General features: G+C 41.7%; 1 protein-coding gene across 2 annotated transcripts in view; it reads left to right on the forward strand.

Annotated features, from left to right (window-relative positions):
- UBR2 (ubiquitin protein ligase E3 component n-recognin 2) overlaps nt 1-15,191 on the forward strand; it is a 70,751-nt gene that overhangs the window by 48,078 nt on the left and 7,482 nt on the right. For both annotated transcript variants that reach the window (XM_066622687.1, XM_066622686.1), the window contains exons 33-43: nt 4,039-4,136; nt 5,070-5,148; nt 6,935-7,083; nt 7,195-7,250; nt 7,617-7,713; nt 9,542-9,609; nt 9,924-10,059; nt 11,380-11,467; nt 12,173-12,303; nt 13,101-13,209; nt 13,758-13,814. In XM_066622687.1, coding sequence (XP_066478784.1) covers nt 4,039-4,136; nt 5,070-5,148; nt 6,935-7,083; nt 7,195-7,250; nt 7,617-7,713; nt 9,542-9,609; nt 9,924-10,059; nt 11,380-11,467; nt 12,173-12,303; nt 13,101-13,209; nt 13,758-13,814 — 1,068 coding nt within the window. The remainder of the gene's footprint in view (nt 1-4,038; nt 4,137-5,069; nt 5,149-6,934; nt 7,084-7,194; nt 7,251-7,616; nt 7,714-9,541; nt 9,610-9,923; nt 10,060-11,379; nt 11,468-12,172; nt 12,304-13,100; nt 13,210-13,757; nt 13,815-15,191) is intronic.

Raw genomic sequence — 15,191 nt, forward strand, 5'->3', positions numbered from 1 at the left:
GAGCATTGTTTTAAAATGTGGGTCCTAGTGCTAAAAATTTTGGGAACCGCTGATTTAGGCAGAAAAAAAAATCAAATGGGAATAATGAATACCTTATAAAAGATCTCAGGCTGCAGTTCTCCTTTTCTCTTACCCAGTCCTGAAGTGGCCTACCTATGATATCAGTATTTCCAGGTTATTGTTTCTGGGGGGTAGTCATGTATAGTCTTTGCAGCAAAAGCAACAAATCTTGTAGCACAATGGTTCTCACACTTTTCACACTTGGACCCACTTTTTAGAATGAAAATCTGTCAGGACCCACCAGAAGTGACATCATCAAGCAGGAAAATTTTTCACAATCTTAGGCTGTAATCCTACCCACACTTACCAGGACTAAGAAATAGGGGAGAAAACTGTAGCATTGGATGAGGTGTAAATGAATAGAATCAAACATACAGATAAATTCTAGTTCACTAAATTTCATGCTGGAGTTTTAGACTAATTGATTTTGTGATTAAAACATAGCTAATGTGTTCCTAGTATAGGATGGAGCATTTGTTACAGAATGGGAAAATCCTCTCATGCCAGTGAGAGGCGTCAGAACCATGGCATCAGAACCATTAGTCCCCTCCAAGTCAGGGCTGACTGCTTCCCCAGTTCGCTTGCAACCATTTTACTTTAAATATTTTCTTTTCCTTTTAGGCTCCTCCAACCTTCCACCCTTCAATTAGTCAGGCCCTATTGGGAGGGGAGTTTCTTTTTCGGAGACAACTCTAGTTACTTCCACTTCTGTGGAATAGAATCTCTTCTGTTAGGCACACCTCAGCAGCCAGATTTTCCTTGCCTTGATTAAACAATTAATGTTTTTTTTAAAGTGTGCTATATACTGAGAGCAGCTTCTCTTATTCTTAGAATAGCATTTTCCTTTATTGCACATTAACAGCCTGATCCTGAACCCGAGAACAGCCAAGAACAGTTGCAAACGTGCTGCAAAGCACGTTTGTGGGGCTTACCGCCAAGCTAGCACCGGTACTAGCGCCAGGCTAGCGCAAGGAAGCGGAGGAGCTTTTGCAGCCTTGCGGTGGATGACACCACAGTGCTGCGGAACGGCAAACAGGAGCGGGGACAGGGGCAGGGGCGTTCCGGGGAGGCCAGCGTGATGCAGGAAGGGGGGTGGGGAGGCCGGTGTGATGTGGGAAGGGGGCGTGCCGGAAGCGGGCGGGAGGTTGACCCGTGGAGCTCCACTCCCCAGGATCCTAGGCGCTCATGAAGGCTGTGTGCCTTACATGAGCGCCTTTACTTTTGCGGCGACCTTGTGGTCGCCGCTAAAGAGAGTAGCCCCATTGTGGGGCTGCCTCCCTTACCTGGGGGAAGGGGATGAACGTCCCCTAGTGCAGGAGGCGCTGGATTCGGCAACAGCCCTTGCGGTGCCGCCGAGCTGGGGCGCCCCGGGCAGCTCAGGATTGGGCTACCCATTAGGATTGGGCTCTGTCTTGTGTGCTGTTTTTTGAGTTGTTACAAATCAGCAGGATACCTCTAATACTTCTAAAATATCATTTGGCTCTTTACTTTGTAGAGTCGTGTGTGTTTAGCTTGTATTAGATTTGCTAGGCAAAAGCTGCAAAAGACTTGCCACGTGTGACTTTGCCTTGCCTAAACCTTAGCGTTGATAGGTAAACATCAGTAATCATCTGCTTAACTGGGCAGAGAGCTGCATTAAGAGATTTGCTGTGCCACAGTAGAATCTGCTGTACTCAAACTATGTCATAGAGATTAGGGGTTTTCTTCTGTTGAATTACAGGATTATATATAATGGCCCCAGGATATGACAGTTCTTTTTGCAGAAATTTGAGACTAAGTCTCAAGAGGAAAGGCCTTGAACTGTATGATGGAAGCTAAAAATATTCCACTAATTTTCCTAACCCAAAGGTTGGATACAAGATACTTATAAGCTGTGTTTTGCTGGTGAGGTAGAAGGTAGCCATCATTATTCTAGTAAAAGTTACTGTGTTTAACATTTATATTGTTAACTGAACACCTGTATGTCTGTTCTGATTGCTTGGTCATGTACTTGTTATAATACTGGTAGTTCTCCGCATTCAATTTCTTTGTCACATTGTAGCAGTGTTAGAGCCCAACCACAAAAGACATTAAAGACCTGAGACTGGGAAGGAAGGGAAGCAGTGTATTGAAAATACATTGCCTGCCTGCTCTTTTCTCTTTCTCAAAGCTGGTGTTTGTAATGGTGGGAGGAGTCTCTTGAATGGAGAGCCCTGCTCAGCCAAGAATGCTGATGGACTTGGAACAGTGCTTTGCCCTGAAAGTTGGTCAGTAAACTGTTGGGGTGTACCCTTCCTCCCCAGCTGTGATGGCAAAGGGAGTAAGCAACAGCAACCATGGATGGGAAATGGAAGAAGCTGGAGGAAAGAATTGAAGAGAGGCGAGATGGAAGATGATAGAGTAAGGGGGCAAAAACTGGGCATACAGGAAAGGCTGTTGTCTTCATTTCCTGCTTGTGGGCTTCTTCGCCACTTGGAAATGGGTTGCCAGACAAACTTGATGATGGTGCTTGGCATTTATGTGATACTTTTTAGTGTTTGACTCATTTTATGTTTACTGTCCTTGCAACCCTTTCAGATAGCCAGTATTACTATCTTGATATTGTATGGAGAGCTGAGGCTCAAAGAGTAGTACCTAAAGTTACGTAGAGATAGAGGTGAGATCCAAAAGAGGGACTGCAGCTTAGGGTGCAATCCTAACTGGCAGTTATGCCGGTATAGGTGGCCCTGGAGGGTTGCAAAGGTTTGCGCCTCCTTAAGCGGGAGCTGCGTTGGCGCATTCAGATGTGCTGACGGAGGAAGAAGCCTCCACCGCAGCTCCCGTGCCGGCACTTGTGTTGGCACGAGCACGCCAACATAAGCGGCAAAGGTAGGGGCAGGAGGGGGCTTTACAGGGCGGGCCCAGGGACGGGCGTGTGGGGAGCCAGGGGCGGGGCTGGGACCCAGCAGTTATGCTGGATCCCAGCCCCCGTCCCTGGGGCAAGTGGAGCGGCTTCAAGCCGCTCTGCTCTCCTTGGACTTGCATCACCTCTGGAGGTGGCGCAGGTCCGAGGAGACCCGTAGGGGCGCGCGGCCCTTACCCACGGGTAAGGGGAAGAGCTTTCCCTTGCCCGTGGCTGAGCCGCCGCTCACTGCAATCCCGTGCTGGATGCAGCGCAAGCCTCCTGGCTTGCCTGCTCCAGCGCGGGTTAGGATTGTGCCCTTAGTCTCTCAGCCACAACGCTGCACCAAGATTCATGGACCCTTCATCGGTTCTGGAGAGCTCTTATGTTTCAGTGTGTTATGCACATGTGTAGACTTGTTATGTTCAGAATAGACATGATGCTGTACACATCAGCTTTGTTTTCAGGCAGACTCTAAGGATCACATACTGTATAAGGGAGTAGTAGGAGTTGCCATGTATTTATGGTAAAGCAATTAGCCTTCACAATCTAACAAAGCATTAATTATATAGTACATTCAATAATAGATTCAAATTAAAAAGAGGGAGAGGAAGGTTAGCTATACAGACAATCACCCCATAGTCTGTTTACATTGTTATCCATAAAAATGTGTCTTAAGTTTAGTCATAAAACCAGCAAACTAGACCACTTTTAAAATTGCATATTTATATAATCTAATGATTATAGATTGGCAAATATATTGGTGTGTCAATATTATACTTTCCCTACTATCTTTCTAGATTTTATGCTCAAAACAGTTTACATCAAAATTTGACATCAATATTACAATTATACAATAATACAAAAGAAAAAAATTAACAACAATTCAACTAATATGTTAACTTTTATAGCTAACTGCCAGCTTGTTATTCTGGTCAAAAAAGAACTCTTATTGGAATGGAATTGGGTTTTCTATATTCCAGATTTCTGTTCTCAGAAACATTTAATTTAAATAATTATTAGTTATAATTCTAGATGGTTGTGGAATGCAAGAATGGTTTTATTTTTGTGCACCTGATGTAAAATGATAACCTAAAATATGTGGTGTTTCTTGACAGGTTAGATTATTCAGGTCAACAAAATCTAGCTCACTGGATAAGAACAATATCTCAACAAATCAAAGCCGTGCATCAGCTTCGAGATCAGGAAAGCGCTAGTAAGTGTGAAGTCTGTCTTTCTTACATTGTCATACTTTTAAATAGGGCTGGCTGAACCCCAGCCCGAGGACCAGATCTAGGGTTCAGTTGATCTGGGGTTCATCCATCCATGCTGTGAGCGAACCTTTCCATTCTGCTTCAGTGCCACGTGATGTCCCCCTAGTTTAGGAGATTAGGACCCTCTAGGCCAGTAAACTGTGGATCGAGACCCACCAGGTGGGCCGCGAGCCAATTTCAGGTGGGTTCCCAATTTTATTTTTAATATGTTAGACTTGATGCTACCATGGTATGTGACTGCATTTGGGGAAATGTTACAGACTTGTACTTTTAACAAGCTACTATATATATTATTTTAACAATGATAGTAAATGGGACTCCTGGGTAAGTGTGAGAAGGATTGCAGCCTAGAATGGTAAAAAATTTTCCGGTAAAAAATTTTCCTGTTTGATGATGTCACTTCTGGTCATGACATAACTTCCGGTGGGTCCTGACAGATTCTGACAGATAAAAGGTGGGTCCTGGTGCTAAATGTGTGAGAACCACTGCTCTAGGCAGTCACATCTACCTGGAAGTCCTTTCATGCAGCCTTCTGGGATGCCAGGCAGATGCTGCAACTGCCCAGAGCACCCCTGTTTCCCAAACAAGGGGGATGTCATGTGATGCCAAAGTGGAATGGGAAGAAGCAGTCCAAATGAGGACCATTTCCATTGCACAGTGGTGGCAAGTTTGGCCACCGCTGCTTTTAAGGAAGAATAAATGAAACCACTTTCGATGGTTTACTCTTCTTATTTGGAAAATTTCTTTCTTTGGGTATTTGATTTAAATTGAGATTGCTGTGATATTTTCTGCAAACAGCAAGGTGACCTTTTGTGGTTTGCTATGAGCAACAGTATTGACATGTAGCTAGAATAATATGATTAATTTACTTTCAGGTAACACCACTTGTAGTAACTTCAACAAAATGGAGGAAACAGAGCCGCCTGAAGGATTTAGACCAGAGTTCCAACCAAAGTATGAATTTGTTTTATTGGTTATTCATTCTTTATAAGGTAGTGAAAAACAATGTAAATACTAGAATTCGTGACGTTATTCTAATGAAGGTTGGGAGCTTGTTCAGGACCTAATGAATCAGGGCCACATCAAATATGTATTGTTAACCAAATAATTGTAGATTGTGTGCATATTTGGCCATGTGTAATTATGATATTCATATGGTTTTCATAAATTTGACAAATTGGTAAGCATTTGGGATAACTGATAATCCTTGCCTCTGTGTTAACCAACACACAGCCCAATCCTGAGCTGCCTGGGGCGCCCAGGCTTGGCAGCACCGAGAACGGCTGCCACCGGATCCTGCACACCCCGGGAAGTGCCTCGGGAGAAGGGGACTTTTGACCACTTCTCCCGGGTAAGGTAAGCAGACCCACAATTGGGCTACTCACTTTACCACTGACCAAAAGGTCAGCGGTAAAGGCGCTTGTGTAGGGCGCAGAGCCCTCCAGGAGCGTCTTGGATCCTGCGGAGTGGAGCTCCGTGGACCTGCCTCCCTCCCTCGGCATACCTGCAGCCTACCCCCATCACGCCTCCATGTCACGTCTTCCCCCACCCTCTCTCCACCCCCCTGCCGGCCTCCCCCCTGCTGGGAACACCTCCTCCCCGCCCCCGTCCCTGCACCTGCTTACTGTGCTATGCCTCGGCGGTCCGGGAGACTGCTGAGCCACGGAAACTGGATGACCACCCCACGCTGGGCCAGCACCAGCCGGCGCTGGGCTAGCACGAATGGGAGCCCAGCAGAGAGGCTCACAAACGTGCCTTATGGCACGTTTACAACAGTGCTCAGTGGCACGAAGCTGTGCTGCCAAGCACAGGTTTGGTCTCACGGTTGCCTGTCCTCAGGCTATCATAGTCATTATCTGTTCTGTGTAGAGAGAGAGATCAGAATTCTGATATTATTTTCCAACTATATCTGCCAAAAGAGCATGGCAAAAATGTTCAGAGTTCAATGTAAACACTGAAACAGTTTCTGATCATGAAACTGGATAGCTTTTCTTTTACTGATCAAGACACTTGGGAACCTGTGGAGAGCTTCATGGGGCTTCCTGCACCCCCCCTCCAGAGGAGGCCCCCAACCAGCCCCAGCAGCAGCACAGTCCTGGGGATCGCGTCACTGCCTTCCCCCCCTTCCCCACCCCTTAAGGGGCCAGAGACAGGGCTTCTCAGGCTGTGGTATTGTGACACCCCAGTTTGAGAACCTCAGTCTAGAACGTCTTGCATATGTAAACAAAGCTTATTAGGTGGGTAAATAATTGGATTTGACAACTTACTTTATCGGGTCAATAAAATCCATCATGAAAGCACTTTTAGATTAAGAGGTGGTTCTTTATATAAATGGATAAAAATGCATGTGGGGGGGGCATTTAATATTTGCAGTTTGTTAGAAACCAGATACTGTAGTTTAACAAACCACAAATGGAAGTTTCAAATCATTATGCTGATAACAATAACATGAATTTGTTACATCAAAACTGAGCCAGTGTCATCAAATCACTTTTGTTCATTTTTGCAGCACTTATTCCCAAATTGAATATGGTGTTCAAAAGACATTTTGAACAATCTGTTTTATCATGAACCAGGATATCAAAATAAAAGTCTCCGATAATCTAAAGGATGTATTAACCAACATGGATAAATTCTGTGGCTTGTGGTGCTTGACCAGAAAACTGTGAAGCTTCTAACCAATGTTTAAAAATTCTGTGTTAAAATTAAATATATAAAACCTATTCACTCTTCATCTAAGGAATCCGTATTCTGAAAGCATGAAAGAAATGCTGAGAACATTTGGCACCGCAACATACAAAGTTGGTCTGAAAGTTCATCCCAATGAAGAAGATCGACGTGTACCAATCATGTGCTGGGGCAGTTGTGCATATACAATACAAACAATAGGTAACAGACATCATTCATTTAATCTGTGGAAAATCGTGGGACAGGAGACCTAGTTGAATGTTGTGGTTCTCATCTCATGTGACAACAGTTGTTGTTTTTGCCTTTATGCAGAACGAATTTTAGTTGATGAAGAGAAGCCATTATTTGGACATTTATCTTGTCGACAGGTACGATGTAACAGCTGCTTTAGTTTGAAGCAGTGAGGGACAGGAATGCATGACAAAGCTTAAGTATCTCTTGTTTTGGGTGCCATACAGTAATAGAAAACAACTAACTGTTTTGATAAAATCCTATAACAAGCAAATATTGGAGGTAATAATTTTGGCAACATTTCCTAAACATTAAATATGCTCTTGTAAGAGGTTTGTAGTATTGCTTATTACCCCAAAGTTACTGCATGGAAAAGAATATTCCACAGGAATTAATTAACGTTAAACTGCATTCAGGTGTGATTAGGGTTGGGGGTGTGTGTGTGTGTGTGTCTGTTTGTCTTGTTGGCCCTTAGTGAAACTAATTATAGTATTCTGTTTTAGGATGACTGCCTTACTTCATTAACTAGATTTGCAGCAGCACACTGGACAGTTTCTTCACTTTCGGCAGTACAGGATCACTTTTGTATGCTTTTATCATGTAAGTGCAGCACCATGATATCTGTTCAGGGTTACTAAAAAGAGACCATGGAGCATGCTTTCTCTTTGGATCCCTGATTTTTTGCCCAATTCAGTATTGCAACCCTCTGTTGTGCTGACCTGCAGGAGCTGCCCATGTGTGTTTCGGTGGGTACATGCAACTCTGGGTTAATGCCTTGGGGGTTGAAGATTAAAGTTTTGACAAGTGAATTGGAAAAGTGAATTTGCCTAAGCAATATTTCAACATACTCAGACTACTTTATAATCATCAAAGCTTTTGCTGAGGTGGCCTGGAAATGCTTCTTGCTCAGAAACTTGATTAGAATACTTACTACTCTCACAGGTCTGTCATTCCCAGGATGTCTTGTTGAAACATAAATTAACTCATGAAGCAGTATTAAATGGGCCATTGGTCCACCTAATTCAGTACTGCCTAATCTTACTACCAGCAGCTCTCCAAGGTGTTGCAAACAATTCCCAGTCTGTTACCAGACAGCCTTTCAGCTAGAGATGCTAGGATTGAACTTGGATCTGCTAGACCAGGGGTGTCCAAACTTTTTGGCAGGAGGGCCACATCATCTCTCAGACACTCTGTTGGGGGCCAGAAAAAAAAATTAATTTGCATTTCAAATTTGAATGAATTTACATAAACGAATATATTAGAGATGGAACTTATATGAATGAATGAAGGATTTACAATAGCTTGAGGCCGATAAAAGGCCTTGCATAAAGCAAGGTCAGCCTTTCCTTCACTGCCACTGATGTATCACAGACGTGAAACAGCAAGCAGTGGAGGGAGCCCTCGTCCCACAGCTCACACGAGAGGTGAACAGTCACCCTCATGCTGAGAGCAGTTGCACGGACCAGCATGGGCTCCAGCAAGTCTCTGGAGGGCCAGAGGCTCATTGGAGACTGGGGGCTCCCCACGGGCCAGATTGGGAGTCCCCGAGGGCCGCAGTTAGCCCCCGGGCTGGGGTTTGGGCACCCCTGTGCTAGACCAAAGCATTATGCTATACCATTAAGCTATGTTTCCTTATACTTCTAAACCAGCCATGGAAACTGGACTTGCATTTAGAACCCACTTCAAATTACATCATACTATTCTGAAGCTCAAGTGTCACCAAAAAGTGGGAATTATAGCCAGTTATTAAATAGTTTCAGAAGTTAGACTATTAATATTCTAATATTCTAATATTAATATTCATTTCTATTCATTAATATTAATGAATATTCATTAATATTCATTTCTCCCCTGGGGGCTGGGGATAAGAATAGGCCCTCAGTTTGGCTGTACTTGTCGTAAGAGGCGACTAAACAGCCACCGGGTAGATGGGGCTCGTCAGCCTGGGAAGGCAGCTCATCTGAGAGAAGGAAAACTCTGATCCCAAACCTCCACTGCTTTGTGGCTACATCCAGTTAAGGAAAAGGCTTCAGGAGTCAACCTCAAAGCAAAATCAGGAGCCGGAGTCCCTGAGGCAGTTCATGGCTGAACACAGTCACGTTCTGGCAACTCCTGCGATGCCGCTGGAACCAACCGTATTGGCTTCTGCCTTTCCATTGGACCATTTCAGTGACGTGGAGAGGGGGGATTTGCTGCATGGGTAACAGCCTATCCTCCATACCTACTTTACCCAGGCTTCGCGTACTGGAGAGGACACTGTTTCAGAGCCACCATTCAGAGCGCGATACCATAGTCTTCCGAGACTAAAGGATGCCAACAATATTCATTTAAAACTTATTTTTTGTTTTAAATGTCTACCATAGTCTTCCGAGACTAAAGGATGCCAACAATATTCATTTAAAACTTATTTTTTGTTTTAAATGTCTAGCACTGGTGCCTAATGAAAAAAAGGGGATTCCTGCCTGCATTCTTGATATTGACATGTTTCATTTATTGGTAAGTATCTCAAATTCTGACAGTGCTGCAATTGGCAGATTTCATAACATTTAGAGAATGTGGTGTGCTTAGAAATATTTAATAAATATAGCAAAAAACCTCAGAGGCCCACCTTAAAGCTTGTAAGTCAATGTATAATTGAATGCATGATCATTTTTATTTTGTTGTTTAAAGAAAAGGGTCACTAGTTATATTCCAAATTAGTTTTGTTATGCTAGTTTACGAGGAGGAGGTGTGTTTTCAGTGTTTGGCCAAGTAGATATAAATAGGGAATGGTGAAAAAAATAATTCAACACATTTCCCCCAATCTACAGGTATGCTTGGTGCTCTCTTTTCCTGCTGTACACTGTCAGGATTTTTCAGGAGTTAGTCTTGGTACTGGAGAGATTCATATCTTCCATCTTGTCACTATGGCACATATTGTACAGATCATATTTACCTCATCCACAGGTAATATATTTTGCCTAGTCTGTGCTGGTTTGTTAGTGCAGGGAAGGAAGGGAAAGGGAAAGAAAGGAAAATTATTAGGCATATAAGATTTTGAGGTCTTAATGTGGCTTTGTTTAAAAAAAAAAAGATTGTCAGTGTAACATTGATTTTTAAAAAAAGGTTGACTGTAGAAAATGCTGTATGATTTCTTATGCCCTTTCTTTGGACCTGCTGTGTTATGTGTTTATATGTGATCAGTGCATTAACCCATACTCATGGGAGGGATGGTCACTACAACATAATTTTAGGTTTTGTAGTTAAAATACTGATAAATGTGCTTTATCCAAGACTGAATTAGAATTCAAGAATTTGGGTGAAATATAAATTCTTGTTGATGGTTTTTTAAAATGAACTGCTCAATTCATTTTTGCCAGCCCACAGGTGTATACATTTGGTCCCTGTTGTGTATATGCAACATTGGGCAGAAATGGCTTAAACACCATAGTGGGAAAAATAAAGGCCATGATCCAGGCTACCCCCCCCCCCCCAAAAAAAAAATCATTAATGCATCAAGCACAGCTCTCTGTCTGCAGAGGGAAGCTGGCAAAAGAAAATTGGTGCTTGGGAGCAGTGTGGGAGGGGAAAGTTGGGGGGGCACTAGAAGGGGCTGTAAGTGTGTATGTAAGATATCTAGTTAGGTTGTGTTTGAAACAAATTGCATTATTCCATTGGTACTTTTTATTGATCCAACATGGAACTATACAGGTTGAGACTAATTTATCAAGTGGGTTCTATTCCAAGCATCCAAGATAAAAAAAAACAACTGCACTATAGCAAATCAATTTAAAAAACAAAGTTTCTTTGCTCCAGTGATTGAAAAACAGCCTTGCTGACTTTTTGACTCTAAGAGTCATTAAGAAGACAATCCATCACAACTTCACTCAGCCCCTCCCCTCACCAATGCAAAATGATCCCTTTCTTTCATGTGCTGTGGGAAGGGAGGGGTCAGAAGGAGAAAGAAGGATTGATGGATTGTTAGCCTGCTGCCCCCCTCTTGCTCTCATTAAGGAGGCTGTTGTTAAAGGACTGTTCAGTTTTCAAAACTGATTTTAAAGGGATGCATTTTTCCCCTTCTCCAGGGATCAGCACATTCTTTCTCATTTGCAGGGGCCATTCATGTTGAGTCAAATCCGTGTATAAAAAATCCATGTATAAATAGGCTGGACCTGAAGTAGGTTTTTTTAAGTAGATTAGTAGGCTGTCATTTTGTGTTATTCCCCATAACTGTATTTGATACCTTTAGGTTTAGAACAAAGGTGACTTCTTTGTTTGCTTTTTCAGAAGAAAATGGTATGGACCAAGAAAACCCCACTGGTGAAGAAGAAGCAGTCCTTGCTTTGTATAAATGTCTTGGCCAGTATGCAGGAAGGTAACCGCTTTTTGCAGCCAGCTTCAGCTAGTAACTTGTCTACCATATTCTGGGCTTGCCACTATTTATAAACTTCTTGAAAGTCAGCTCCTTGTTGAGTAAGCAATAATTCAGTTTAGAAATTATAGAGATGAGTTCTTTAGTGGCCAAGTCACTACCTTTTTAAGAGGGAGCACACTTGGTGAGTCAGCTAAAACTGATGCCACTTGCACCATATCAGACAAGGGAGAGCAGACATCATGTATGGCAGTCTAATCCTATTTATTAGGCCATATGCAGTGTAAAACTAATGCAGAGTTTCTTTCCCGTTTTCCTTCTTGTCTTTGTTTGACCCCTAATGTTTCTATGGGTTTGCTAGAGGTGAGGATTTGCTACAAACTTCAAAATTATATTTATGCTGAAGAGTCTTTTACTATTAAAGAGAAACCATTCAGTTTCCTGAAATATTGGTGTTTTTGCAGGACTGAGGAAATTGTAGTGTTGCAGTAAATCAGTATGTCTCTCTTGGAGAGAAACTATGGTGTTAACTTTGCTCTGGGACTAAAAAGGTAAATGAGTAAAAAGTGATTTGACTTGAGTGTGTTCCATCACAAGGAAAGGTGTTTATTTCCTTGCCCAGGCACCTGTTTAATGAATAATATAATATGTTGCACATAATGTATAACTTTTTAAAATTTGTGTTTCTTTTTTGTAAATTATTTTTAGTGCCTTGAAAGAAATTTCGTCTGGATGGCACCTGTGGAAAAGCATAAAAACTGGAGTAATGCCTTTTCTAAGGTGCTCTGCTATGTTCTTCCACTATTTAAATGGAGTTCCAGTACCACCAGAATTGCAAGGTATTGAATAAATAAGCCACATTGAGGCAATGCTGTGAGTGACTGAGTAATCTAATCTGCTAAAGAATTAACATACATGTCCAAGTTTCTATAAGCTATACGTTCTTATTTTGCAGGAAAATTTAAAGTGGAATATATTGCAATTGTATAGAAAATATATCGGTGCATAATTTCAAATTGATTGTGGTATTTAGTTACAGTATGTCTACCCAGCCTTTCTCCCCAAGGGACCCATTTATGGGTCCCAGTAGAAGGGACCAGTATAAGACAACTTCTATATTTAAAATTATTCATGTATATTATATATTATATTATATAAAATTATTCATTTATAACCATCCATTAAAATTGGGACAAAAATACACAAGAGCTCTGTAGAATGCCTACAGTTAATTACTTGTGTAGGCATAAAGGGCAAAATAAAATATTAGTGTCGTATTTTTCAGCAAGTCATATCTGGTAAATTGGACTGGAATTTTTTCCAGGTTTTAGAATGTAGGAAGTATTTGAAAAACCTAGTTTTCTCTATAGTATTTGACTTTGGATCACACACGGTTTTTTAGATTAATTTTTAATATCAAATTAGTTTCTCTATGGTTGTGTTTTCTTCTATTAAAAACTTGAAATAATTTCAAGTTCCATGTGGAGCCCTTACGTAGTGTTGCTCTGACTGTTGTCTTTGCAGTTACACATTACTGTATATATGTATAAAAGGTGTAGTTACTTATAAGTCTATATAATACCGGCTAATAATAGTAATCTTGCATTAAGGCTTAATTCTTTTTCTAACTTTTCAGTGAGTGGGGCAAATCAGTTTGAACACTTATGTAGCTATCTTTCCTTGCCAAACAACCTCATCTGCCTTTTTCAAGAGAACAGCAAAATTACAAATGCATTAGTAGAAAGGTAGGAGCACTGTTCAATGTTCTAATTTAAATGTATGCACTGAATCAATATAAATCTTGCTCTGTGTGCATGGGTGGGGAGCGCATGCTCTAATTGATGCAGTTGTAAACAGTGACTAATGGTCAAGCATTATGAACCGTTGTGTGAATAAACAAGTGGTGTTTTAAGATTGTGTGCTATCATTGTTGAACCACATACCTCTGGTGCTGTGCCAGGCATCACAGACTGACTTCAAAATTTTGTGCCACACAGCAGAATTAGTCAAAGCTACTTCACTGTTGATAGTCACCCTATGTGGGAAGCAGTTGGATGGAGAGAAGTTGGGGGAATACTCCTGCACAACATGCTAATTTTCTTCTTGGCTGTTTTATCACCATTGGAACCTTTTACACACAGCAAGGTGGATTTTCCCACTTGCCAAGTGTATGTTGCTGCTGTTAGAATGTTAAACAAGTCAAATGGTGAGAGAGTTCCTGGTATGCAGTTATATCATGTGATTCTTGGTTGCTGCACAACTGAAACCTAAAACTTTCTTCCTTCTGTTGAAGCTGGTGTAGCAATGATGAAATAAAAAGATACTTGCAAGGTCAGAGACAAGCCATAAGGTAAGTAAGACATTATTCCTCAACTTGTTTCTCAGTTACAAGATTTCTCAATTTCCTTGATAAACATTTGTTGTTTGAAGATGATTCAGGGTTGCCTTACTTGTCTCTATCTCCCATCCATGCAGCATGGAAGAGGAAATGCATGTTGATACATGAGAGATGCATATGTGTTACAGGCCCGTTCAGTGAAAGTCTTATTGAAAATGAGAGCTAGTCCTCGGACTTAAGATGTCTAAGGATATGGAATACAGGATGCAACTGTATTTTGAAATGTGACTTTCTTGATAGATATTTATAGTACTACGCATGGTGTGGAAAACGTGGATAGAGAGACGCCTAGTGCTGTAGTTGTGTTTCTGTTCCCAGTTTCCATTATTGGCATCAAGAGTGGGAGCAAAGTGATAGGAGCAACAGTGTTCCGCATCTTATCCCTCATATGCTACTTTTTTACTGTTAAAAGTTGACCCCATGTGCCCCCACTTTATATGTGAATAGAGCAGACACATGAGCAATGGCCCCATTTTGTCTGGTTTGGATATTTAAATATCTGACTTAGCTCTCAAGTCTTACCTCTAATTGCAACTAGTTTCTAAAAATGGGGTGTGGAATCTTATAGAAAAAAGGGACTATATAATGCAAACAAGATGACTGCCACTGTGCAAATACGAATAGAGAGGTAAATGTTAACTTTAACTTATTGCAATTTTCTGCTCCCAGATTTTTTCATCTTCTTATTTCTTTTTTTCCCAACCCTCCTTCTTGCCTCTGTCTGCTAATGCCTCTCTTTGCTGCCCTTGCACTACCTGCAAACTTTGTCTCTTTTTCCACACTACCTGTGTTCTTTTCCTTTCTTTATTCTCCTTGCTTTTCCTGCCCTAAGTTTCCTTTTTTTGGTCCTTGCTTGTTTTATTCCATCTTTCCTAGACTTCCTGCTTTGTCTAACTTTCTCTTTACCTTTTGCAATGCTTGAACCATTACTGAACATGCTAAGATAGTGATTTAACTAATGGCTGCCCAGTTAACTAGCTAGCTGGATCTGGAAATGAGGGGTTCTAGCTTTGCTATGGGCTTATTGGATAGTTCTTGGAATTTCATTAACTATCACCCTCTATTTTGAATCTGCAAATACTGTGTTACTTGAAGAATTGTCAGGGTGTTACATCCTTATTCTTACCTAAAATATCAACTGATAAATTGCCAAAGCAGTTGAAATTTCAGGGATTACTCTCAGCTGCTCAATACCCTCCAACATTCCAGTACCAATGCAGCCGCAATGCAGCTCTGAGGTAAGAGAACAGAAATCCCCTTATTTTGAGGAGGCCTCCGTGACTCCCCCCCCCCCCCACTGCAGAATGCAGCGCACGCCCCATTGGCATG

Source organism: Tiliqua scincoides, chromosome 1 (assembly GCF_035046505.1).
Source record: "Tiliqua scincoides isolate rTilSci1 chromosome 1, rTilSci1.hap2, whole genome shotgun sequence".
Lineage (NCBI taxonomy): Eukaryota > Metazoa > Chordata > Lepidosauria > Squamata > Scincidae > Tiliqua > Tiliqua scincoides.